Source organism: Alosa alosa, chromosome 1, assembly GCF_017589495.1.
Source record: "Alosa alosa isolate M-15738 ecotype Scorff River chromosome 1, AALO_Geno_1.1, whole genome shotgun sequence".
Classification (NCBI taxonomy): domain Eukaryota; kingdom Metazoa; phylum Chordata; class Actinopteri; order Clupeiformes; family Clupeidae; genus Alosa; species Alosa alosa.
The window spans coordinates 36514085-36540024 of NC_063189.1; the positions used below are offsets into that span (position 1 = coordinate 36514085).

A 25940-nucleotide genomic window follows, 5' to 3' on the forward strand; every position below is an offset into this window, starting at 1 on the left:
AAGAACAACAGTGAGAATGCAGACAGACTGCAGGTGTAAGGGAACAGAAATGAACAGAAAAGAGACTTGAGGTGGTGCTATGGAGAAGAACGAAGGATGTATACAGGAGTACTTACACACTCCATGGGGTTCTCAAGGCCCTCTGGAAAAAACCCAAAACAAAACACAAATCAGTCAGCAGAGTTGACCTTTCCTCTCTCTGTTTCTATATCTCGTCCACACACAGGCACACGGATATTACTCAAACACAGCCCTCTTATATGGCTACGGCAGCCTCCTAGCACTAGACAACCAATGACATTGAGAGGGATATAAATGAAAGAGAGCGACAGAGACAAACATGGAGTGAGAGAAGAAGGGAGGGAGGGAAAGAGAGGGAGAGACAGAGGGAGAGACAGAAAGAGAGAGATTGTGAGAGAGAGAGAGAGAGGGAGAGAGCGAGGAAGCACGCAAGAGAAAAAGAGAGAGAGAAAGATATTTCACATTCAAAAACGGATTCATTATGTACAATACCATAAACTATACACGAGAGACAACTAGACAAAAGCAACAGAGAATGCCGTCAAGAGGACGCAAATGGGACAGAGATCTAAATGAGTGCTTCCACAAATCCATTCCACAAGGCCATTTCTGTATATGGCATGACTACGGAAACCTGTTGAGGTCAAAATGTTCAAAATATATCACGAATGGGACCAAATGGAGGTTTGCACTACTGTACATGTCATGACCTCAGCAGGTTTAGGTAGCCAGCAGATTTGGGCTTTAAGTCCACAGCAATGAGAAGAGTCGAAGCAGGAACACCAAGAACAGAGACAGAGGAGTGGCTAGACAAGGGGCGCGGCAACGACACGGGCCACCTTGTACAGAAGCAGTACATAGAGGTGGGGAACGGGATTGGTTGGTTTCCTATCTTGGCCAATCACATTGCAGCTTTACCTGGCGTCGCGAAGAACTCCCAGCGCAACCTAGAGCTACCAGACGAGTGTGATGAATCTACACATCAACCACAGCACCCCCCAGTGGCCCCCCATCAAAGCACACCCCCCCAAATACACACACAGGGGAAGAGTGATAGAGGAACAGACAGACAGAGAGGAAGGAAGGAAGAAAGAAAGTAAAAGATCTATGAGCAAGAGATCGACAGAAATAAAAAAACAGAAACCTAACAGCAAAAATAAAAAAGAATTCATTTTGTTGCATAACTACAGCATCGACTGATGTTTCTCCAGTGCTGAGCTGGTTGCCTTACGTTACGAGTGGTGAGAGGTGCATTGTGGGTAATGTAGTTTTAATACCTGGCAATGTGGTGGAAGATGAGGTCAGGGTGCTGGTCTGTGCTGAATCAGTTCTGCTGTACTCGGAGGAGGAAACTGACAGGTCCTCAGGGGACTGAGCAGAACTCACAGAGCTGTTCATCTGTAGACACACATCAGCATATCAGTCACAAACTGTAGGCTTTACACCTCACTATACTGTATATCGGTCCATGAATCAGACAGAGAACAGGACAACCAAAACAGATATCGATGACTACACCTCAATTGCTGGTAAATAGCAAATTAATGGTTTGACCCACCCATGTTCTAGTGGTTGCATCTGCTTCATCGATGACCTGTGTCTGTGTGAGTTCTGTCACGATGGTCGTTTTGACAACACAATTCCGCTTCCCTCCAGCAGCGAGGTCCTTCTGTTCGGACACTGCAACAACAACATTCAACCCTTATACCAACACACAGTACTTCTGAATCGCTTTACTGGACAGCAACCTCTGATGGTTTGTCTTGGAAAAAACATCTGGAATAAATTCCATACAATTATAGGAGGTCCCATAAGACCATTATTCAAGGGCCATTTAAAAACAAAGCATGATTCAATATGCTACTGAGCATCTGCCATTCTAGCAATGTCCACTAGATGGCACTCCATAACAGGGCTGCGATGAGTCTGCCAGTGCGAGGCTGAGCAGAAACATCTAGAAGGCTCCACAGAGTGGGAGCGGAGCGGTGCTCACCTCTAAGTGGAGACTGGGTGACGTCAGCAGATGCCTGCTCTCCACCTCGGCTCGTCTCCTGAGATGAAGGAGATGTGGGAGCCGCCCGCTCCTCCTCCTCCTCCTCCTCCTCCTCCCCCTTGGTGGTGTCCCTCTGCGGGGATCTGGGCTGACGTTCCTCCTGGGGGGGTTTGGTGCACGTCTGGGGAGACATGGGGGGCGCGGCGGCTCCTCCCTGTGTGGTCCCAGCCGCGTCCTGATTGGCTGAGGGTGTAGGAGGCAGCGGAGGCGGTGGAGAGCTCAGCCTGGTGATCTCCTTTTTATCTTCGTTGATTTCTCCATTGATGCGTATCAGCCCATCAGCCTACAGGGATGCACCGCCGACACAAACACACAAACACACACACACACACACACACACACACACACACACACACACAAATAAGGACATGGATTTGTGCAATGAAGTTGTAATGATTTAGGAGGACAATTTAGATAGCTTTACCATCAATTGTTTCAGGTTCTACACCACTGAAACAAGTCAGGCCTTACCTTGACTGGCTTGTGTCCACTCTGGTTGGGCCTTGGCTGGCTGTAAGGCTTGGGCGTGAACAGAGGCACGGGCTTGGACAGAGCGGGAGGGGTGCGGGTGGGCGACTGCTCCGGGGACAGGGTCCGGCTCTGGGGCTGAAAGGGAGGGCTCATCGTCCGTGTCTGCTGTTGCGAGGGCACTTTAGGTTTGGGGGCGTCTTCCACGGCAGCCTTCGTGCCGGGAGTGAATTTGGCTGGAGAGGGAGGTGGCTGAGGCTGCTTGGGCTGGCTAGCGGCTGGGGGCGACCGTGGCTGGGGTGGGGTGGCCGGCTGGGGTGGGGTGGCGGTGGCGGCGTGGTGGCGGTGGCGTGGTGGCGGTAAGGCCCGGTAAACGGGCCGAGGGAGCCGTGGTGGTTGCGTGGTGGTTGGTGTCGGGCCGGGAGCCATTAATTGAGTTGCCGTGTGGTGCATTAATGGTTGCCGTGGTGGTTGCCGTGGTGGTTGCCGTGGTGGTTGCCGTGGTGGTTGCCGTGGTGGTTGCCGTGGTGGTTGCCGTGGTGGTTGCCGTGGTGGTTGCCGTGGTGGTTGCCGTGGTGGTTGCCGTGGTGGTTGCCGTGGTGGTTGCCGTGGTGGTTGCCGTGGTGGTTGCCGTGGTGGTTGCCGTGGTGGTTGCCGTGGTGGTTGCCGGGAGGGGTGCGGTATGCATCAGTCTGGGACAGGGTCCGCTCTGGGCTGGGAAAGGGAGGGCTCATCGCCCCGTGTTCGCTGCTGCGCAGGGCACTTTAGGTTTGGGGGCCTTCTTCCACGGCAGCCTCGTGCCGGGAGAGTGAATTTGGCTGAGAGGGAGGTGGCTGAGGCTGCTTGGGCTGGCTAGCGGCGGCGGTGGCGGTGGGCGTGATGGTGGTGTCGGAGGCGGGAGCCGTGGTGGTTGCCGTGGTGGTTGCCGTGGTGGTTGTGGCAGTGGAGGGGAGCTGGGGGGCTTCTTTCTCGGGCGGCTGCGGGATCTGCAGACGCTCCAGGATGGCGTCACTGATGGTGAAGCGCAGGGCGTAGCGCTGCAGCACGGCCGCTTTCTCCTCAGGGGTGCGGGCCCTGTCGTAGGCCTCGTGCAGCTCCTGCTCACGACGCTCCCTAGAGCGCAACATAGAGAACACAGAGAGGAGAGAGAGACAGTGAGACACGGATGACCACCACGGATGACCACCACGGATGCTCCTCATGCTCCACAGTGCAGGACACACACAGAGTGCATCTGCCCCAAATGGGAAAGAAGGTGCTCATGTGTTTTTTTACTAATGTTGTATGTTTTATGTTAAAGTGTACGTTGTAGATTATACTGTACTCGTCATTGTTGTATGTTTTATGATTTATGTTGCACACTATACTTTACTTGTCACTGTCTTGTTGCTGTCCTGTTACTGTATGTTGTCCATGGTAGCAAACTAATTCACCTTTGAGGATGAATAATAAAGTTAATCTATCTATCTTTGATTATGGCGAGGTAATGTGCACAAACAATAATTTCTCACTTCTCTTCCACAATCTCCTTGTAGGTCTTGATACTCTTCCTCCGAAGTGCAGATGCTTGCTCCTCCTTCATCATCTTCTCCATCATCTTCCTCTCGTTCTCCTTCTTGATGAGGTCCTGAGATGCACTTCGCCTCCGGTTCTTCCAACGGGCCAGGTCCTGGTCAGGGCAGAGGTCATTCATAAGTCACCATAAGGCCTCCAAGGCAGAGGATAAGTGAGTGTGTCTCATAAGGATAAAAGAAAATGTTTTACTCCTAAGCACTTAAACATGTTGAAATCGCTCAAGCCATCTCAATTACTCAATTTGTTCCCCTCAACTCACCCTTTTTGAGGGGCCTTGTCATGAGACAGACACAAGTCAGACACCATCACAGCCATACTGTGTCAAACACAGTTAGTTGCAAATGAATAAACCTTTTTTAAGTATATTTGTTGGGCTTTTTGCCATTATTTGGATGGGACAGTGACAGGAAGCAAGTGGGAGAACATGGCATTGGGCTCTGTAGCCAGCTGTGCCACAGCTCTCCCCATGAACAAACCGTTCTAACCAAGTGGATGTTGTGAACTCAGTTCTAAGGGCCGGGGTCACGTTAGGCTAAAGGACGCAGCTGGAAGCGCTCCGTCTGTCTGTCCGGCGGCTCGGCAGACCCCTTCCCCTGGCCCCGTGACTCACATCCTGCCACTGGTCGTCCTCCTTGTTGTACTGGTTGTGCAGGTCCTCGTGGCGCGACTGGCTGTGCGGCTGCAGGATGGCCTCCTCCTCACAGCGCATGTCAAACATGCTCATGCTCCTACAAACAGCAAAACAGGAAACAGGAAGTGGTCACAGGAAGACATATTACTCTCCAATTGGGAAAAAATAACTCAACAGTGATACAAAAACATCACTGCTGCAATCAAGTTGATTGTTCAGAAAGGTAAAGTGCTGGTCATTTCTGGAAGCTCAGCTTGCATGCACAACAGTGGTCTCACTGAGATAAACAGAAGTGCCCAGCATTGTTTCAGAAGATTACGTGGAAAAAAAGAGGTTAACACACACGACCATTCCTGAGGGCACAGTATGAATGGTGAGTGTTAGGCTGTGAATGAACATAACTAGGGTTAAAATTGTTCAAACAAATTCTGGCTGAAAGACAAACAAACTGGAAGCATGCAAAAAAAAAAACAAAGATGCGTATTTCCTGATGAGGCAGTCCTGCATGCTGTGATGGGCTTTTCTAAATCACAGGCCAAAGGCTGAATAAGTATCATTGCCACAATCAAAACAATACACAATTAATATCTATCACTCTCACTGGAGAGCTGTGACCACTGATATGGACACTGGGAGGACATAGACATGAGAAAGTGTCTTTCAGTAGATTCTGCTCTGAGTTTTTAACATAGAACGCAAACATTATGGGTCATAAGAGATTGCTGTGTAACTACACCAATCCCACCACACTATTTCAGCATAGCAGCGGTGGCCCTGACCCTCACTCTGTGGTTTTGGACACAGCCAAAGTGCAGTTCAGATGGACCCAAAGTCAACAATGGCCCGGTTACAAAAACCCAGTAGGTTGATCGTGGGTGAGTCCACCACAGGCCCAAGACAAACAGCTGGCTATATGAGTTCTGTAATGAGAACCAGGGAAGGGCAAAGAACAACAGGGAGATGGAGAGCCTTAACATGGGCTGTTCTTTTCCTGTGCCAACCCTGCTACTGGATAAGATGGGGTACACAAAAACAGAGTCCACTAAGGACAGAGAGAAAGAAAGAGAGAGAGAGAGAGAGAGAGAGAGTGCTGAGAGATGATCTCTTTGAGCAGTCGGTTTTCACTCTGGCAGAAGGACATGCATTGTGTGTTACTGGTTTTTAGTTGTTATGAAAGAGAGACACTTTCACACACGGCAAACATAATTTCACTGCAGCAGTCATAAGTGGACCAGAGAACATGCGTGTGTGTGTGTGTGTGTGTGTGTGTGTGTGTGTGTGTGTGTGTGTGTGATTATGTCATGAGGTAGACATGCATTTATGGGTAAGCAGTAGAGTAGATGTCCGTCACATGGGTGGAGCTGTATGGGAGGGTCAGTGAGTGTCCAGAGAATGAAGACCGTAGTACAGGTGCAGACACTATCTGTGTGATGACAGGAGTGTGTGTGTGTGTGTGTGTGTGTGTGTGTGTGTGTGTGTGTGTGTGTGTGTGTGGGGGGCAGTGTGCTGCTGCAACACTGCGTGTCTTTAGACATGCAGTGGCTTAGTCCAACAGAAGACAAACTCAGGCGGAGGGAAGGAGACGGAACGTTCCGGAAGAAAAGACTTACTCTGGCTCATCAGCTGCACTAGCAGCTCTGTGGCTGAATCTAAAAACATCAAAAACATAGACAGAAAATCGTCAATAAACAAACAAACAAACAAACAAACATAAATAGGAAAGAAAAGACAAATTGAGACAAAAATAGAGAGAAGTAGTGAGTATTGGACAAAAGATCTGTTTATGTACATGAAACGTTCCTTGAGTCAGATGGGAAAGCATGCACTGTATACCAAAATGACTGCACTGTTATTCTCCACTTAAGAAAACAGGTTGGAGGTGAACTCAAGGTCTGCATGCTTTCTTTCATGACCCTGCTGCCTTTATATATACGAGGACTTTCATCACCGCTGGTAAAGCAATCACATGGGAGGTTTTAAAGATGAGAAAAGCCTCTTTGGATCAGTGCATGCTCTGCGTATTTCACATAACGTGCTAACAGAGAGGAAATACTTTCAGGGGGTTAGACACATGCTAAAGACTGTGCGAAAAATACATCTGACATCATGTTCCACAGAATGACTTACATTATCATAAGGATACATATAATTTTACCATGCAAATATTTTCCATTAGTTTTGTAACAGCACACATGTCAGCTTATGTTAGCTAAACAGTTAAAGTGTGCCCATCACTGTAAGCAATCCATAAAGACCTAATTTCACTCCATTCTCTAATCTCATGCAATAGCCTGCCACTCATCTAGGCTCAGATAGTGAGCATTAGACACGAGGAGGCCATGTTAGCACGGGACTCTCAGAGCCACCTAGGCGGGGACAGATTAAAACACACTCGGGTCGATAGACTAACGTCAGACTAAAGACACTGAAATGGCCGCCCCTGACTCTGCAGGGAGTCGGATGGCGGAGAAGGAGGGAGTCGGGAGGGCGTCTCACATTGGGGGTAGGTCATCGTCCTCCAGCCAGGAGGGTCGTCTTTGGGGGGCAGTGTTGCCCTGCTGGGGTGCAGGGCCGGGGGCAGTTGGGGCACTTTTAGGCTCGTCTGCCCCAGCTGCTTCCCACAGAGGTCCCAAAGCCTCTGCAGAGCCCGCCTCCTCCCTGTCCGTCATCTGAGGGCACTTCCTGGCAACATCTCTGGCGGGAGAGGCCACAGCGCTTAAGCTGAAGCCGAGAGAGTTACCATGGTTACAAAAAGCGAGGGGAAGGAGGATGTGGGGGTTGTGATGAGTGGGTAAAGGCAGTGGTCAACGGAAGACATGTGTTCACAATGCACAGATAAACATCAGAATGGACACATAGCAGAGCCATCAGCAACACAGTGACAAGGCAAATCCCGATAAGCAAGGTGAAAAAAGTGTTATCTGGCAAAGACATCAAACATAAGTGCACATCACCACAAGGCACAGTTGTGTATGGGAACACAGTGAATGGCTTGTGTTCTAAGTGTGTGTGTGATGGTAGAAAAGAATACATGTCAGTCGTCCAGATCTCATTAGTAGGCTCTGGACAAAATAACACAGCAAGACACACAGGTTAGTCAGGAGTGCATTTGTGGCACACAGGCCACAGTGATTTATACACCGCACGGCACACTTTCAAATGCACGAGCCTCGTGCCTCTTCTGACCTGTCCTTGGGCTTCTCTCTCTCTTTGGACTTCAGCTGGGACTGGCCGAAACCAGCAGCAGGGGTGCCTTTATACCTGGCTGTGCCTGGAACAGGGAGAAAAGGTTGCCCTGTCCCCCCTACAGCCTTTTGGTATGATCCTGTCCTCCGTGCGAGCATGTCGTCCTTCTCCGGGTCTGGCAGTGGACCGTCATCGTCATATTCTTCGTCCCAGTCGTCGCCACGCGCTCTGTCCACGCTGCCCTGTCTGTGGGCAGCTGCGCCAACAGATGAGGCGGCATAAAGGTCCTTTTGCATCTCCGTGGTGACCGGTGGTGAAGACACCTTGGGCTCTTGTTTCTGAGTCTCTGTTCTGTTAGGGAGGCATCATGTTTACATTCCAGGAGGAACATACACACAGACGGCGGTGAACTCTCTCTCACTCACACACACACACACACACACACTGCAAAGGCTCAAACGTCATGCCAAGACACTATCTATACAGAAAGCAGTTTATCCAGTTTATCCAAAATAAATTCTAGCACTTTCCCATGCACACAGTTTGGAGTCATTTGCCTTCATTTCCCTCCACACACAGCACACGGGAGCCGGCATTTGTTATGCAAAACAGGATCAAAGGACCAAAGCTGTTTTCCTTCCTGTGGCACACCCCACCAAAACATGTTCAGCCTGAGGGCCAGGGTTAGCTCACACCAGCACCACTACCACATGTGTTAGTTGGAGACCGGCACAGCATCAGTCCATCTGGCATTCACAAACAACACCAACAACAACACCAACAACAACAACAACAACAACAAAGGCTTGTTCCGTCCCACCTCTGTCCTATCCAGTTCCTGGCAGTCTTAATGTTCCACTCTGAGTACTCCGTCACTGCCTCCGTCCAGGGGCGGTTCCCCGCCGTGCCCACCACCCTGCGTTGGGCGTGTCCGTTCTGGGTGCTCTCTCTCGGTGGCTGGGCCTTGGAGCCGCCTGGCATGGGGAGGAAGCGGTTGTGGGCCTGGACGCTGGACTTCTGATGCGCGGCCGTTCTGCGGGCCAACATGTCGTCCTTCCTCACGTCAGGCTGTCTCTCCTCCTCTTCCTCTTGTCCCTCTTCTGGTTCCTCTGGGACCCTTCGGCCATACTGCGTCAGCAACTCGTCCAGCTCCTCATGTTCGGCCGAGGTCAAAGGTCGGCTGATGTCACGCACATGCACATGTGTGCTCGAGGCTGACGTGGGGGCACTGGGAATTTCAGGGCTACAAATAAAAGGCATCCAGGAACAGTGTAAAATGAAGAGAGTGAGACAATGTGAAATACAACAGAGGATAACAGAGCTATTGACACACTCCAGACAAACCCCCACACAGAGCACCACAATGCGCGCCCTCACAGTGGCCATCAATAGCCACAGGCACACGCTACTGAGTCAGTCACTAAGACAAACAGCCATCAATGAGCACTCCAACCAACACAAGTACACAGAGTTCCATCACGTCACTAGAATCAGCTGATGAAAAACCATCAAGGCAACATCTTTTTTGCAGGCACACTGTCACTGACTCGGGATCAGTTGCCTCATGCTTGATGAGTGTGATTTGGGGGCACAAGCAGAAGCAGCCAGAGGCTGCAGGGCAGTTAAAGAGACTAGCCGTCAGGTCAGTCCAGGGGTCGGGCCGCAGGGCAGTTAGAGACTAGCCGTCAGATCAGTCCAGGAGTCAGGCTGCAGGGCAGTCACGTGCGCCATCACAACAGGGCAGCATGAGAACTCATCTGCGTGCATACAGATGTGCACACACATCTCCATCTTCTCAAGCAGTGCATGTATGTATGACACCATACTGTAGGTGCTTCTCTGTATTGTAATTTTCAACTATCTCTGCATCTGTGTAAGTGTGTGTGTTTCTTAGCAGTAATAAACATTACCAGGTGAGTGTTTGAATGATAGAAAGAGTTAAATATACACTAAATGATCCTACAGTCTTTTGTACTACTGGGTAGCAGGCCGCACTAGCAGGACAGGGTCAAGCAGGGTTAGGCAACACGAGGCCATTCCCAGTCGCGCTCCGGCTAGCAGCGGGCTGTACCTGCCCAGCCTTTTTTGGAGCGGAGAGTTCGTTCCAATGGTTGGCATGGCGACGGGCACGGCGGAGAGGAGGCGTCGGAGTGTCTGTGACTCGTCTCTCTCGCCCTTCCCCCCTTCCTCCTCCTCCTCCTCGCCCCCCTGCCCTGGCCGAGCGATGCTCAGACGCTCCCAGCACCTCTGGTCCATCTCTGTCACTGGACCAAACGTCACGAAGCGCTGCTGGCGGCTGCCCGGCGAGCGACGGGTGCCACGGGTGCGGCGGCTGGCCAGGTCATCCTGGGCCGCTGTTGTCGTGGAGATGGCAGGAGGCTGGGAGATTTTCTCAATGCAGGCCTGACATATTGGCGGGGAGTCACTGCTGACATTGTACAGAGCGCGCACACACAGTCACACACACACACACACAACACACACACACGCACCACCACACACAAACACACACACCACCAGCACCCAGGTGCACAACACATCACCAAACTCATAGCCAAGACAAAAGAAATAATGAGGGATACAGACTGTTAGTCCAAGATAAAAATACTCGAACGAAGACAAACAGACCATGCACTCTACATACTGTAGGACACTGTCCCACTGCTTCCTTTCATAATGTATCCAGCACTGAACGGTATATTTAATGGTATATCTATTATGGTATACCTTTACAATGATTAATGCTATACAAATACCAAGAACTAGTATGCAAAAATCAGCTGTTTTCAGAGTTTGTTATTAGTTTATGACAGTCATCTGAGCAGAGGAAAGCATTGTCATTGAGGTGGGGGTGAGGTCTGACCAAAAGTGTAGACTTTTTCAGCTTTAAGCAGGTTAATCAGGCACGGTGCTGGAGGACACAGACGTAGCTGATGAGGGTTCATTAATTAAAGTGTCTCACTTGGACAGCACACAGCAGTGTCTTGTTAGAGAGGAAATAGCTGTTACTGAGGGAACCTGGGGCTACTGTGCAAATCTCCCCAGATCCTATTTGGTAACATCAGAGGTGAGACAATGACTGCACAAAAAAAAAAAAAAAGATCCAAGATCGCAGCCAAACTACGCAACAGGCTCATCCAGACACACAGGCAGACAAACAAACACGCACACACAAACAAAGAGCTTGATCTAAACCAAATGTCTTGCTGCCAAGGAACATCCAAGCCCCCACCCCCTTCTCTGTCTCCCTTTATCTGCAAATCTGTCAGCTGGCCAATAGTTGTCCCTCTGTCTGCACAAGTGTAAAACTGTGGAGCACTGGGCGAAAGCTAGACAAGCACAGAGCCTGAAGAATAGAGAATAACAGCCCTCTGTAAAGGCCAGGACTTCTTCAAATGAGGAGCTATGGCACCATCTGTTCACCCAGCATGTTTAAACACCAATCAAGAGACCTTCTGCTCTCATACAAAGACAGGCAGTATCAAGGTCCCTATCTGTTTTTGTTTCCGCTACTTCATATTTGGGTTCGTAATTCCACTATGCTCCCACATGCAAATCTTGTGTAGGATATATTGACTTCCCTAAGCACATTCAGTACAACACAGACATATGTAAGTACAGGGGCACTCGGTAGCTCATAAGTATTAATGGCACGGCAAATGGGTCATAACGGCCATCCCTCGCAAGGTCAGCACCTGTCCTCCGTGGTCATCTTTAGCCTCTGCCACTTCTCCATGTCTGCCTGAGTGATGGACGCCTGGACCAATGGGTTCACTGGCTCCCTATGAGGGCGGGGCCCACTCTGGGCCCGCCTCTTGGCCAGGTCATCCTTCTGCACGTTAGGCACCACCTCACTGTGATCCTCTTCATCCTCACCCTCACCCCTCTTCCTCTCCTCCTCCTCGTCCCCTTCCTCGCCCCTCTCCTTTCTCTGGGGGCTTAGGAAGGGGTTATCTTTTCGAGTTATGATGGCCACCTCAGGAGATTGTGGAGATTGCGGTTCACTCTCACTGTGTAACACATTAACAAGCAGTTCAGGATGGTGTGTGTGTTTCTGTGTTGCTAAGTGACAAGAGCGTTAAAATAGCGTCAATGCCCATGACCATGCAATTTAATTGTAAATGTCATACAGTGAAAATAGACATCAGGTGAGCAAGGTGATTAGACTAAATGCTCAAAACACACTGTAGGCCTCAACCTAATGACTTGATATCCTAAAAACAGTTCAAAATGTTTCGTTCTGGTGGTTTTCTCTCATATCAAAAGCACATGGCAGCACCTGGCTTCTGTGTTGAGTTTCAGCCTCTGCCACTTCTCCATGTCGGTCTGGCTCATGGAGGTCTGTAGCAGGGGCAGCAGAGGGTCCCTGTGTGCCTGCGGCCGGCTCTTAGCCCGCCGGCGGGCGAGGTCATCTATCTGTGGGTTGGCGATCACTGCCCTGTTCTCCCTCTCCTCACCCTCCTCCTCGTGGTCCCGCTCGACCCTTCTCAGAGAGCTCAGGAGGGGGTTGTCCGTGCGGGTTATGATGAACTCTTCAGCAGCAGACTCAGCCTCAGGCTCACTGAGCCACAAGGGGCAAGTGAGACACACCCGCACACGCACACACACACCCACACACAGATGCATACACAAACATACAGAAACACACACATATACAGACAGACACATACACACGCACACACACACACACACACACACACACACACACACACACACACACACACACACACACACACACAGAGGAAAACCCCCAGACGCACATGAACAGGAAGAGAACAGACCAAAGAGATCAAAACAGGCTCCAGGTGACGATATGAAGAGAGTCAAGATGCAGCACACGGTCTACACACACAGAAGCTCCAAAATAACACCAGGGCATAACAAGACACACACACACACACACACACACACACACACACACACACACACACACACACACACACATGGTCTACACACACAGAAGCTCCAAAATAACACCAGGGCATAACAAGACACACAAACACACACACACACACACACACACACACACACACACACATGGTCTACACACACAGAAGCTCCAAAATAACACCAGGGCATAACAAGACACACACACACACACACACACACACACACACACACACATGGTCTACACACACAGAAGCTCCAAAATAACACCAGGGCATAACAAGACACACACACACACATGGTTTACACACACAGAAGCTCCAAAATAACACCAGGGCATAACAACACACACACACACGTCCACCCACAAACAGGACAGACAGCGGCCGAAATCTTATCTCCTAGTCAAACAAAGGAGAGCATTGCTGCACACAGACCAAAGGTTAGTTACCCTGCTGTTCCCCTCTATTCTTAACAGACACACAATGGCCCTGTGTAGTCCAGTGTCTATATTTGATGGTCAGGCGGTGGCACTCATCAGCAGGTAGTGGACGTCAATGGCCACATGGAGATAGGAGCAGACACTAAGCCTTTCTGGACCGAACTTATAACTCAATTAAAGGCTGCACTTTGCATTTGACACTTTGCATTTAACTCTTTATTATAGCACTCATGTGTTTCGGTGCAATGCCTCACAGTAAAAAGAATCCATGTATGCAAAGTACAACCTTCAATTGTTTTTTGTTGACTGGTGTTTAGCAGTCACTTTTGTCCAAAGCAACACAGACTCACAACGGCGGATTTGGCCGAACCCCGAACAACCGATTGTCTAGTGGCTACGTTAACATTGCTCCTCCATGCCCACCCGTTGTTAGTGGACGCCAGTTGACCTTCCAGATCAGGGATTACATGAAGTCCATGAAGTGTCATGCCAATGTACAGAACATTCAAGCACAACAAACGCATTTCAGCTTCACATTCAGCTTTGGCATTCATAGGTAGCGATGACCACACTAGGTCATCCACCCTCCACGTGTAAGATCACAGAGCACACTGCATTGGACAAACAACACAAACACTGGGAGAGGGCACTCCATGCTGACCAAACACATCCACCTCTCCTCCACCTCCACCTTCTCTCCCTCCCTCCATCCACACCTCTTTTTCTCCTGCTCCAGTCTCTCCATCTTCTCCAGCACGGCCTGTTGGGATTTGAGGCGGAGGGCCTCCCACCTCTCCTGGTCCCTCCGGCTGCAGGAGCCCGGCAGGAAGTGGTGGGCTCCTCGGGCAGGCCCGCGGTTCATGCGCGCTCGTCGCGAGGCCAAATCGTCCCGCCGCACGTCGGGCACCTTCCTCTCGCCCGCGGCATCCTCCTCCTCTTCCTCCTCGTCCGAGTCCCAGGCGTGCGGCTGCTGGTTCCGCAGGAAGTCGTTCTCGCACCTGAGAATGATGTCCGGCGAGGCAGGCTTGACCCCCTCGGTCTCTCCGCCTGCATCTCTGGGACTGGACGTGGTGGGGTTGGTAAGACAGTGTGAGAGTTTGTCCACCCCACTGCTTTGACAAAGAGTTAGATTTGGAGGGCACCACACACCAAATCCACATACACCAATGTTATGGCACCAAACGCGCTTGCCAAAATATGCCAGAGGAGGACAGATCAAATGAAGAAGCAAGACCAAGCCTTACAAAAGATGCACTGTTCTAGCTGGAAGACAAAGAGGCAAACACACACATATACACCCGTAAAGGCAACTACAAAAAAAAGAGTCAAAGAAAAAAGAATCCACCATGTTGAGAGAACATGTCATATTTATCAGATAGGCAAAGCATCTTTCATCAAACATTAGCATGGCCATCCCTCAAATCACACCATGCTCAAACGTGGCTTTAAAGTGAATGCACGCACACATCTTCCTAATAGATCTTCCAGTGTGGGTTAGTACCAGAACTGCAGTCAACACACCACACCGAACATCAAAGAGCGTTTAGCAGTGTGAGTGTTATCAGTCCAGCTGCAAACCGGCGTGTAGTCGTAGCAATGCGCTGACCTGCTGTAGCGCACCGATGCGGGCAGCACTTTGATGCCGGCTTTCTCCAGCCTCTTCATCTTCCTCATCTTATCCTCTTCCTCCTCGTCCTCTGCCTCCGGCCTGTCCTCGTCCTTCTCCACTGCTCCGTCCTGCGCCCACGTGACGGTCTTGGGGTGCCATGCACCCCGTGGCACTGTCCTCACCCTCACCTCCCTCAGGGAGCTGGCCGGACACTTACTGCCCACCTGCGCCTCGCCCAGCTCCCCCTCAGGGGCCAGGCTCTCCTCCTGGATGGGCTCAGGGTGGCTGGGGAAGGAAATCGGTGAAGGGGTGAGGAGTGTGTGTGTGTGTGTGTGTGTGTGTGTGTGTGGGGGTTGGGGGTCATGGATCAGAGGTCAGAAGTCAGGGGTGGTCGGACCTCTCCCTCCGGTCCCCCTTCTACTCCCCGACTGTATCGACATGGGGGGGGGTGTGTGTGTGTGTGTGTGTGTGTGTGTGTGTGTGTGTGCATACATGGAGCAGGCACACATGAAAATAAAAGAAGTGAAAATCAAAATGAAACAGTGAAAGAGTGGGAGAAATGACTCAGAGGAACACCAGGTCAAGTATGATGCAGATGGCTGAGGAGGCGGATGGCTCCAGCGACAGCATGGCTGCAAAGCCTCCTCCACCTGTATGCAAGCAGGTGCACACAATAACCATGGTAACCCCTCATTAAGTGGCTGAGAGGTTTGCCGACTCCAGTCGGAGTGAAGTAACCATAGCGAACGGTCACCTGAGGCAAAGCTTAAAGTGTTTACCTGAAAAGACACTTCCCAATGTCCCCAACCACAGTCAGCCCAGCACTACCACTCCACATAAGTGGAACACACGCACACACACACCTTGGGAATTTAATTGAATTTGATTTAAGCTACCCTGAGTACACCTGTTTCCCCGACCTGTCCTGGTGGCATGGTTACCTGTAAGGTCTCTCGGCGCCGACCGGCGTGGTGGCGTTGCTCCAGCTCTTGCGTCCCTCCTCGCGCTCCGGCCTCTTCTTGCGCAGCGGCGTGGGCACGTAGGCGCTCTGGTTGCTCTTGTTGGGCAGGTACTGGTTGAAGGGCACGGCCGCGCGCGGCTCGTTGTAGGAGGTGCGCCGCGCCAGCATGTCGTCCTTACGCATGTCCGGAAGCTTCCGGGAATCACCCTCGGAGTCACTGCCTCGACCTGTGAAGGAGAGGAACAAAGAAAGGACGCATGAGTGTGTGTGTGTGTGTGTGTGTGTGTGTGTGTGTGTGTGTGTGTGTGTGTGTGTGTGTGTGTGTGGGGTGGGGGGTGTTGAGACACACGGCCTGGGGGCATATGTAACTGATCCAAACACAGCAGCAACGCTCCCATGGGCCTCATGTTGCAGTAAGCTGATTTTGCATTGTGTTCCATGTCAGGAAATTCGTTGAATCAGGTACATGTTGCAGAGAATACAACCTTTATACACCATACTTCACACAATACACAAGAGACATGAAGAATTGTAGGATTTCCTATAAAGTCAGATGTATGTTCTTGATTACAAACACACACACACACACACTTCTTATCAGCAGTGTCTGAATGTGCTGTTTAGCACTGAAGTGTGTTGTAACTGAGCTCCTCTAGCCCACTGTGTAAATTCCAGAGTGAGGTGGCTGCTTCATTAGGTCATCCAAATGTCAACAATGCCAAAAACAACCACAAGATGGCGCATTCAATTTGACTGTTATCACTGAATATCTGAACATCTCTGTCTCACACACACACACACACACACACACACACACACACACACACACACAATGAGTCAAGCAGTGGGCTGTTGAGAAAGTCTTTATCTTTCTGAATGAGAAGCTTCTGTCCTGTTCCTCAGTTAGCCCTGAATAATGTTACATCTCTCTCTCTGTTTGTCTCTGTGTGTGTGTGTGTGTGTGTGTGTGTGTGTGTGTGTGTGTGTGTGTTGCAAATGCTGAGAAATGGATTTCTTATAACTGTTTTGTAAGAGTGAAGTGACTGTAATGGAATGTGGGCTAGGCCTGTCAAAGTGATGTATACATGATATATATAATGGTATGACCTCACTGCCTGCATAATAAATAAAAAGAAACACACACACACACACCACATATGTGTCACCCCACCCCACCCCCCCCGCACAAAGCTAAGATGCCACGCTACTTAAAGACATACACATAAAAACCACACATGTTCACATACTCCCCCCCATCTACATGGTTGCATCAGGGGAAAAGCAGAGGATCCCCTTCATTCATTGCTGCATCAGAAAGCCTCAAGCACTTTCAGGAGAGGTCAAAGGTGGTAGTCATGACTACGCCTGAGTGCTTCTGTCTACTCTACTGTAAATGCCTCGAGGTGAGCTCACCACTGTGTGTGAGTGTGAGTGTGTGTATGTGTGTGAGACAGAGAGAGAGAAAGAAAAAGGATATGTGTGTGAGTATTGGTGTGTGTGTGTGTGTGAGATAAAGATAGAGAGAGAGAGAGAGAGAGAGAGAGAGAGAGAGAGACTAAAGCAATTTGACCTAGTCTCTAGAGTGCCCCTCCATTTGCCATGAGGCATCATAGTACATTAAAGCCGACTCTCGTCCAGTCTCATCCACTGCACTCCGCAGCAGTGCAGGCCAGAGCAACAGACCTCCCCCTAGGATTAGGGCCAGTCTTGGACAGCACTTCATCCAGAGATTCCCCATTTTCAATGCATTTCAGAGCAGGAGGCTCTGAATAATCTCAGTCTGGGAATGTGGCCATTATGAACTGTCTTGTGTACTGTCTGACCTAGAACATTCTACTAGCACACCAGCACCACTTCCCCTTCTCTCCATTGGACAAAGTGCTAACTTGCTATGCTGATAGGACCCAAATGTTGTGAAAGCTTAGTGTTATGTAGCTTAGAGGATTTCATCGTCACCGGTGTCAAAGTTCATCTTATGAATCAGATTAGTAAACTTTCATTTTCATTTCTTAGTGAATTTTAAACACTGTGGGGATTGGGGATATGATTTGCCTGGTGCACACCTGGTAACCGACAGGCTATGCAATGGACGAATGAAAGAACACAGAGGTGTGTACCAACTGTTGTGATGAATGTGACATGTGTGTGTGTGTGTGAGAGAGAGAAAGAGAGTGGGTGTGTTAGTGCATTAAGTGCGTCTGTATATGAGTTTCTGAGTATGTGTGTGACTGTATACATACTGTATTTGTGTGCATGTATGTGTGTGTTTGTGCGTGTGTGAGAGTGAGTGTCTATGACTAGCCTATGTCTAGCCTTGTGTGCTTGAGTGTATGTGTGTGTGTGTGTGTGAGTGTGTGACTGTGTGTGCATATGTATGTTGACAATGTGTGACAGAGATAAGGAGACAGCTGCAGTCCCCTCTCTCTCTCTCTCTGTCTCGCTGTTCAGCTGCGAGTGGGCAGAGCGACTGGCCACAGCTGCTCTCTTAGAGACGAGCTGGACAACGCAGCCCAACCCAGCTCTCAGACACACAGAGCAGTGTGCTGCCCGTGAGGGTCTTGACACAGTTAAAACCCCCTCAACACACCCACCACATTGGGGGGCTCTTAAAAGACATATGGAACATGTGTGGGTGTGTGTGTGTGTGTGTGTGTGTGTGGGTGCACACACACACACACACACACACACACACACACACAACACACACAAACACATGTGAGGGTTCTGATATGGATGACATATGAGACATACACACACACACACATGTGAGGGTTCTGATATGGATGACATATGGAACACACACTCTAATTGATGTAACTTAGTAAAGGACAAAAACACTGACTGACTGTCTGGAGAAACCCATTCACATTGTGCTGTCATTCACCCTAAAGCCATGTCTGTATGGTGAAGAGTATGCATATCTTGTTGTGATAGCTTAATTGAGAGTATTTAAAGTATTTATTTGCACAAAACAAAAAGACTTATGAGATCCAGGAAATCAAACTAGCTTTATGCAAGCGGTATGACAGGTATGATAGGCGATATGATAACTTCCTTATCAGGCTGGACATTATTGGCTATCTATGTATTCCTACTGTTTTTTTAAAAAAAAGAACAAACAAAGCATTTTTTCAGAATATGAGAGGACTATCATATAACTACATGGAGAAGTTAAGCACTGCTAGCATAACGCTAATGCTACACATTGGTTCCTATGAAGTGCAGTGGGTGAGAGGGAAGGTGGTGCGTACCGTCGCTGTTCCCCCGGAGGACCACGTCTGGGGAGGGCGTCTGCTGTGAGCGCGAGCCGTAAGAGTCCAGGCTGTCGAATGAGTCGTCTCGAGCGTGCCGCGGAGGGGACAGAGACTCGCTCCGCTCCGAGTCCCAGCAGTCAATGTAACCGCTGTCACGGATACTGCGCTTAGGGCTCTCTGTGTCCTCACACTCCTACACACACACACACACACACACACACACACACACACACACACACACACACACACACACAAACACACACACACACACAGACTCGCGCGCGCACACACACACGCACACACATGGACATAAACATACATATGAACAAGGCACAAAAAGAAAATCACAAAATCAGAATGAGCGAAAGTTCCTACAAACTGGACCAGTATAACGTGTGGTTGAGTCCTCAGGTGGACGACGCCCCTTACCTTTCTCAGGTGAGACAGCAGCCCTTCAAACTCCTTCAGGTCTAGCGTGGGGCCACTGTATGTCGCACAGCCATTGGCTGCTTTCCCAAGCCAGTATATGGTAATCAACACCTGAACAATCAGTACAGCAGAAACTTCATAAATATATATATATATATATATATATATATATATATATACAGTGTCTGGATAGCTATGAAAACCTTATGCTCATGGACATTGTACACAATGCAAACACACATAGAAATGCATGCATTTGCAAAGACTGGCACAAGTGTAATGGTAGGGGGTCAACAAGAGAGTAGGCGGGCTGTGCTGTACTCACATTCTTAAGCTTCCTGTTGCAATCAGAGCCACTGTGAGACAAGAGAAGCAGAGAGGTGATGAGAGCAGTGGAAGACAGAGGACACAGCACACACATTTCGTCCCTAACAGCTCACACATCATGCTCTCACACACGCGCGCACGCACAAATACACACCATACATACACACACACACACACAGCATACACACACCCACAAATACAAAACACACACAACCACACATGCACACAAACGCACACACACACACAAATACACACCATATACACACACACAAATACACGTGCACACAAACACACACATGCACACAAACACACACATGCACACCATATACTCACACATAAACAGAAAAGACACTCCATACACACAAACACAACCACACACGCGCACACACACACACACACACACAAACACATTCTCTCCCAAACAAAGAGTGGACCTACGTTAAGTTAGCACGTATGGACGTGTCCTGAAGATCCCCAGGGTCAAACAGCTGTGATCCTTTCAGGCCCAACTCTTCACAGCCTCTGAGGAACAGAGTCAGGTTATCCTACAGAGAGTGAATGGACAGACAGAGAGAGATAATGGAGAAAAAGAGAGAGAGAGAGAATGGAGAGAGAGAGAGGGGGAGAAAGAGAGAGGGGAAAATTAAATAAACATAGTAGCCATACCGTTTATAAACAAACATTTCTGTGGGTTTCCATATCACAGCCACACACATGCACGTGCGTGCACACACACAGACACACGCACGCAGACACACACGCACATTTTTATAAACTGTATGTTGTTTGATTTATGCTTGAGTTAAAATTAAATGAGATTATGGCTAAAAAGGATCCAATGCTTAGAACCGCTTCATTCCGCTGCTCATAAATAGTCAGACTCATGTCCCACATGGGTTACCTTTAATCAGGTTAATCCCAAATTCTGATGAAAATTATGGGTTATTGACTTCTCTGAGCTACTCATTGTGTGTGTTTCTGTGTGTGTGTGTCTGTCTGTCTGTGTGTGTGTCACTGTGTGTATAAATGTCACAGCCATAAAACTGGGTGTTCCTTTGTGTTGTTATCTGTGTGTGTATGTGTGTGTGTGTGTGTGTGTGTGTGTGTGTGTGGTCAGCACAAATCAAGCATCCTGCTGTTATGTGAACAAGTAAGAGCAGGATATGGCTCCTAGCCGATCCTCCCTGACATCACTGCTCAGTGATCTTAAGGTCATGTCAGTTCAGCACCCTCTACAATGTGCGAGTCAATGACCACACAAAGTCTGGGCTGTTACAAGGGCACACACACACATACACACACACACACACACACACACACACATGACCACACAAAGCCTGGGCTGTTACAAGGGCACACACACACACACACACACACACACACACACACACACACACACACACACAATGACCACACAAAGCCCGGGCTGTTACAAGGGCACACACACACACACACACACACACACACAATGACCACACAAAGCCTGGGCTGTTACAAGGGCACACACACACACACACACACCCACACACACAATGACCACACAAAGCCTGGGCTGTTACAAGGGCACACACACACACACACACACACACACACACACACACACACGCGCCTCAACGCAAACAGCATCAAACACATAAACAGCTCGCTCTCAGCTGTCTCTCTCTCAGTCTCTCAAAGAGTGACAGATAAGCTCACCCGGTCTCATTCTCTCTCCTCTCATAGAACCACACACACACACACACACACACACACACACACACACACACAGTCCCCTAACAGTGGAGGTTTTGTTCCCAAGCTGCAATGCTGAGAGAGCAGGTTTGACACTAGCTGAAACAGGGAGGGGGCAGTCACGCTACCCACAAGCACGCACGCACGCACACACACAAAATCACACCTATATACACAATATACAGTACAATCACACAGACCTCTACCACATCTCAACGCTCCCCAAACACATTAGTCTGCCCCTCATAAGCACACACACACACACACACACACACACACACACACACACACACACACACTGTTCTCACCAGTCCAGCTATGGGAGTAGGAAGTCTGTTGATCTTCTTCACAAGCCCTGGTTTGATGGAGCTCAGCAACCTGAAGAAACAAGGAAATTAAAATGCATTAACAGCATGTGTGTGTGTGTGTGTGTGTGCAGAAGTGTATCTTTCTGTTCTGGAATATATGTATGCATGTGTGTTAGGTATGTATGTGTGTGTGTGTGTGTGGGGGGTGGTGAGGCTGCAACTTGTTTCCTGGCATGAGACACAGTATGTATTTGTGGGACAAAGAAGATTTGGGATGTTATGTGGGATGTGAAACACAGGTCCACAGAGATTAGACCACAGACAAGGAGTACAGACAAGGGAGATGATGTCAGGTTGTCCTTGCTTAAGTGCTGACTATGGGTTTCCAGAGTCACACACACACACCAACATTTCTATTAAATTTAACCCTATCCTTAACCCTCATCTTTAGTAAAGGCATGCTTTGATACGTTCAAATGTATTATTTTTGTGTGTTCAACATGTTGGTGGCAGAACACACACACACACACACACACACACACACATCACAAACTCCTACTCTCTGAATGTACATTCCGACAAAAAACACTTGTATTTTTGATTTTCCTCCCGATTCCTTCAAATGAGTGTGCTAAGAGGACAACTGAACTTCATCTAGGACAGAGTCTGCATGATTTAGCTTTGGAAAACTGACAAATGGATATAATTATGTCTTTGGGTTGAGTTAATTTCTACCTCTACCAAGAGAGTTTCTTTGGAAATCCTTCAGCTTCAACTGTCCTCTGTAACAACAACCATGTGTAGCATCGGGAGAACTCCAGGCTTTTACGGAGCCGTGATTGAGTGAATGAAACCACAACAGAGGAAGTCAACATCCATCAGAATTTTCTGCACAGTGACCAGGACCACCGCAACTCTGGCCAGGAATCTGGTCAATTTACGTTAACGGCCAGATTCTTTCTTTTCAAACAGCAGCCCACAACACAATGGAAGTCTTTGTCGTGATCAGCGTTTTCATGAGTTGCCAGCAGCAAATCAGCAAAATCCTCTTTTCCATTTCTCAAGTTTGGAGGCGTGGTGCACCCTCACATTCCCAGTAACCTGATGCAACAGCTGAACTGTAACCAGTTTACTTTGTGAGATCATAGATAGTGGATGCTAGTACATGTATAGTCTATAGTGTATAGTGCATTTAATCTACCGTATTTCCCGGACTATAAGTCGTACCGGAGTATAAGTCGCACCAGTCAAAAAATGTGTCACGAAGAGGAAAAAAACATATATATAAATATATATATGTTGCACCTGAGTCGCAGGACCAGCCAAACTATGAAAAAAAGCGTGACTTATAGTCTGGAAAATACGGTATTCATCATATATATCATCTATTAATCATGAGTTGGTACATGGAACAGCCATAATGCAATATGTAGTGCACTGATCAGTGCTGTGAAGAAGGTATAGGCTTAGGCCACTCACTCGCACAGCAGAATGCCGTTCTCTAGACCTCCACGGAAGTCCTTGTCTCCGAAGCTTCTTCCCGTCACTGCCTGCGAATGCAAACACACACAGACACTATTAAGCTATACTACGCAATAAAAGTGCAGAGTATACAGAATAAATGTTACATGCAACACCATGGGGAACTTCAGCTGGGCAAAGTGAGAGGATTACATCATACTTATGTGCCATTATGAATTATACAACAGGGGACAATTTTCCAAATAGGGCCCCTCACCCACAAACACTCCAGAACCACAAGTAGATCACAGACTGCGCCCCCCCCACACAGGCCTTAGGGGTCGTCTGTGCCCTTTGACCCTCCTGATAGAAGGCCTGCTGGAATGATTTCAGCACACTGCAACTGCATAACTCTGCTTGCTAGCTACACTGAAGAATGCTACATTGATGCAACTTGACACAGAGACCTCTGTCTGGAGGGTCCCAATTGAGCACCTGAGCCTCTCAGTGCACATTTGCAATCCTGCATTAACCTGCCCACATCATACCAGCCTTTCATATCAGGTGTAAACAGAGTAGTGGTTTGTGGAACCAATATGGAACATCTTCTATTAAACCTCAGTTTAAGTCTAAGTCTCTCTCTCTCTCTCTCTCAGTTCCCTACTCTGCCTGTCACGCACATCACATCACCACAGCACACTAAAAGAGGGGGACGCATGACACACAACACACACAAGGCACATCACACAGCATGAGCTCAATGCCAAACAACGCACTCCACATTCCCTACACTTCTCAAAGCCTGGCCCTTACCATTTTTTACTTTTTTAAAATAAATAAATACAAAAATAAAACAAAATTGTACTGTTCAAAATGTCTGGCAATTATGCTTAATAAACAGCATAAAATATATCCATAAAACAAACAGGATATTTGCTTTGTGACCAAAGCCATTAAGATAAATAGCAGCAATATATCTTTATTGAGTAGGCTACAGCAAGTTCATGCTCAGTATCAAAGAGAGAGCTGATTTTAGCCAGTTTGGTTTCATGCTTAGCTTCAGAGAGAAAGCTGATTTTAGCCAGTTCTGTTTCATGCTCAGCTTCAGACTGAGCTCCCTGCTCCAGTGTGTGTGTGTGTGTGTGTGTGTGTGTGTGTGTGTGTGTGTGTGTGTGTGTGTGTGTGTGTGTGTGTGTGTCTGTGTGTGTGTGTGTCTGTGTGTCTGTGTCTGTGTGTGTGTGTCTGTGTCTGTGTGTGTGCTTCAGACTGAGCTCCCTGCCCCAGCGCCTTCCCCCACGTTCGCAGTGGTGGCGGTACATACTTGTACTTGTACTCTACTTGTCTGTAAATCTGATTGTCAGACACATCATGGTGATTAGCTAATCCAATTGTTCTATTTCTACAAGGAGGGCATACTAAATTGGAGACATCAGCAACCATTTGTTCATTTGAAAGCCTATTATGTAATTACAAAATTACAAACAGCAACAGTAAACAGCACAACTTTAGCTTTTTTCTACAGTGTTACACCGTTGGTTCCTAAGTTTCGCTTCTATGGCTGCCTAAGATGGACAGTTGGACAGTGTTTGATTGCATCAATTTGGAATAGGCAAGACTGAAGACGCACGCACGCACGCACGCACGCACGCACGCACGCACGCACGCACGCACGCACGCACGCACGCACGCACGCACGCACGCACGCACGCACGCACGCACGCACGCACGCACGCACGCACGCACGCACGCACGCACGCACGCACGCACGCACGCACGCACGCACGCACGCACGCACGCACGCACGCACGCACGCACGCACGCACGCACGCACGCACGCACGCACGCACGCACGCACGCACGCACGCACGCACGCACGCACGCACGCACGCACGCACGCACGCACGCACGCACGCACGCACGCACGCACGCACGCACGCACGCACGCACGCACGCACGCACGCACGCACGCACGCACGCACGCACGCACGCACGCACGCACGCACGCACGCACGCACGCACGCACGCACGCACGCACGCACGCACGCACGCACGCACGCACGCACGCACGCACGCACGCACGCACGCACGCACGCACGCACGCACGCACGCACGCACGCACGCACGCACGCACGCACGCACGCACGCACGCACGCACGCACGCACGCACGCACGCACGCACGCACGCACGCACGCACGCACGCACGCACGCACGCACGCACGCACGCACGCACGCACGCACGCACGCACGCACGCACGCACGCACGCACGCACGCACGCACGCACGCACGCACGCACGCACGCACGCACGCACGCACGCACGCACGCACGCACGCACGCACGCACGCACGCACGCACGCACGCACGCACGCACGCACGCACGCACGCACGCACGCACGCACGCACGCACGCACGCACGCACGCACGCACGCACGCACGCACGCACGCACGCACGCACGCACGCACGCACGCACGCACGCACGCACGCACGCACGCACGCACGCACGCACGCACGCACGCACGCACGCACGCACGCACGCACGCACGCACGCACGCACGCACGCACGCACGCACGCACGCACGCACGCACGCACGCACGC

General features: G+C 49.6%; 1 protein-coding gene across 1 annotated transcript in view; it reads right to left on the bottom strand.

Annotated features, from left to right (window-relative positions):
• Nucleotides 1-25940, bottom strand: part of limch1a (LIM and calponin homology domains 1a) — a 55278-nt gene that overhangs the window by 8368 nt on the left and 20970 nt on the right. Inside the window, exons 2-27 of the mRNA XM_048251860.1 lie at nt 23362-23432; nt 21883-21952; nt 20282-20388; nt 19842-19872; nt 19517-19627; nt 19085-19280; nt 15814-16060; nt 14870-15157; nt 13980-14324; nt 12214-12495; nt 11630-11944; nt 9910-10362; nt 8755-9342; nt 7935-8285; nt 7245-7469; nt 6359-6397; nt 4728-4845; nt 4054-4211; nt 3344-3655; nt 3006-3256; nt 2546-2895; nt 2015-2357; nt 1580-1701; nt 1299-1419; nt 940-996; nt 117-142 (exon numbers count right to left, since the gene is read on the bottom strand). Coding sequence (XP_048107817.1) covers nt 117-142; nt 940-996; nt 1299-1419; nt 1580-1701; nt 2015-2357; nt 2546-2895; nt 3006-3256; nt 3344-3655; nt 4054-4211; nt 4728-4845; nt 6359-6397; nt 7245-7469; nt 7935-8285; nt 8755-9342; nt 9910-10362; nt 11630-11944; nt 12214-12495; nt 13980-14324; nt 14870-15157; nt 15814-16060; nt 19085-19280; nt 19517-19627; nt 19842-19872; nt 20282-20388; nt 21883-21952; nt 23362-23432 — 5577 coding nt within the window. The remainder of the gene's footprint in view (nt 1-116; nt 143-939; nt 997-1298; nt 1420-1579; nt 1702-2014; nt 2358-2545; nt 2896-3005; nt 3257-3343; nt 3656-4053; nt 4212-4727; nt 4846-6358; nt 6398-7244; nt 7470-7934; nt 8286-8754; nt 9343-9909; nt 10363-11629; nt 11945-12213; nt 12496-13979; nt 14325-14869; nt 15158-15813; nt 16061-19084; nt 19281-19516; nt 19628-19841; nt 19873-20281; nt 20389-21882; nt 21953-23361; nt 23433-25940) is intronic.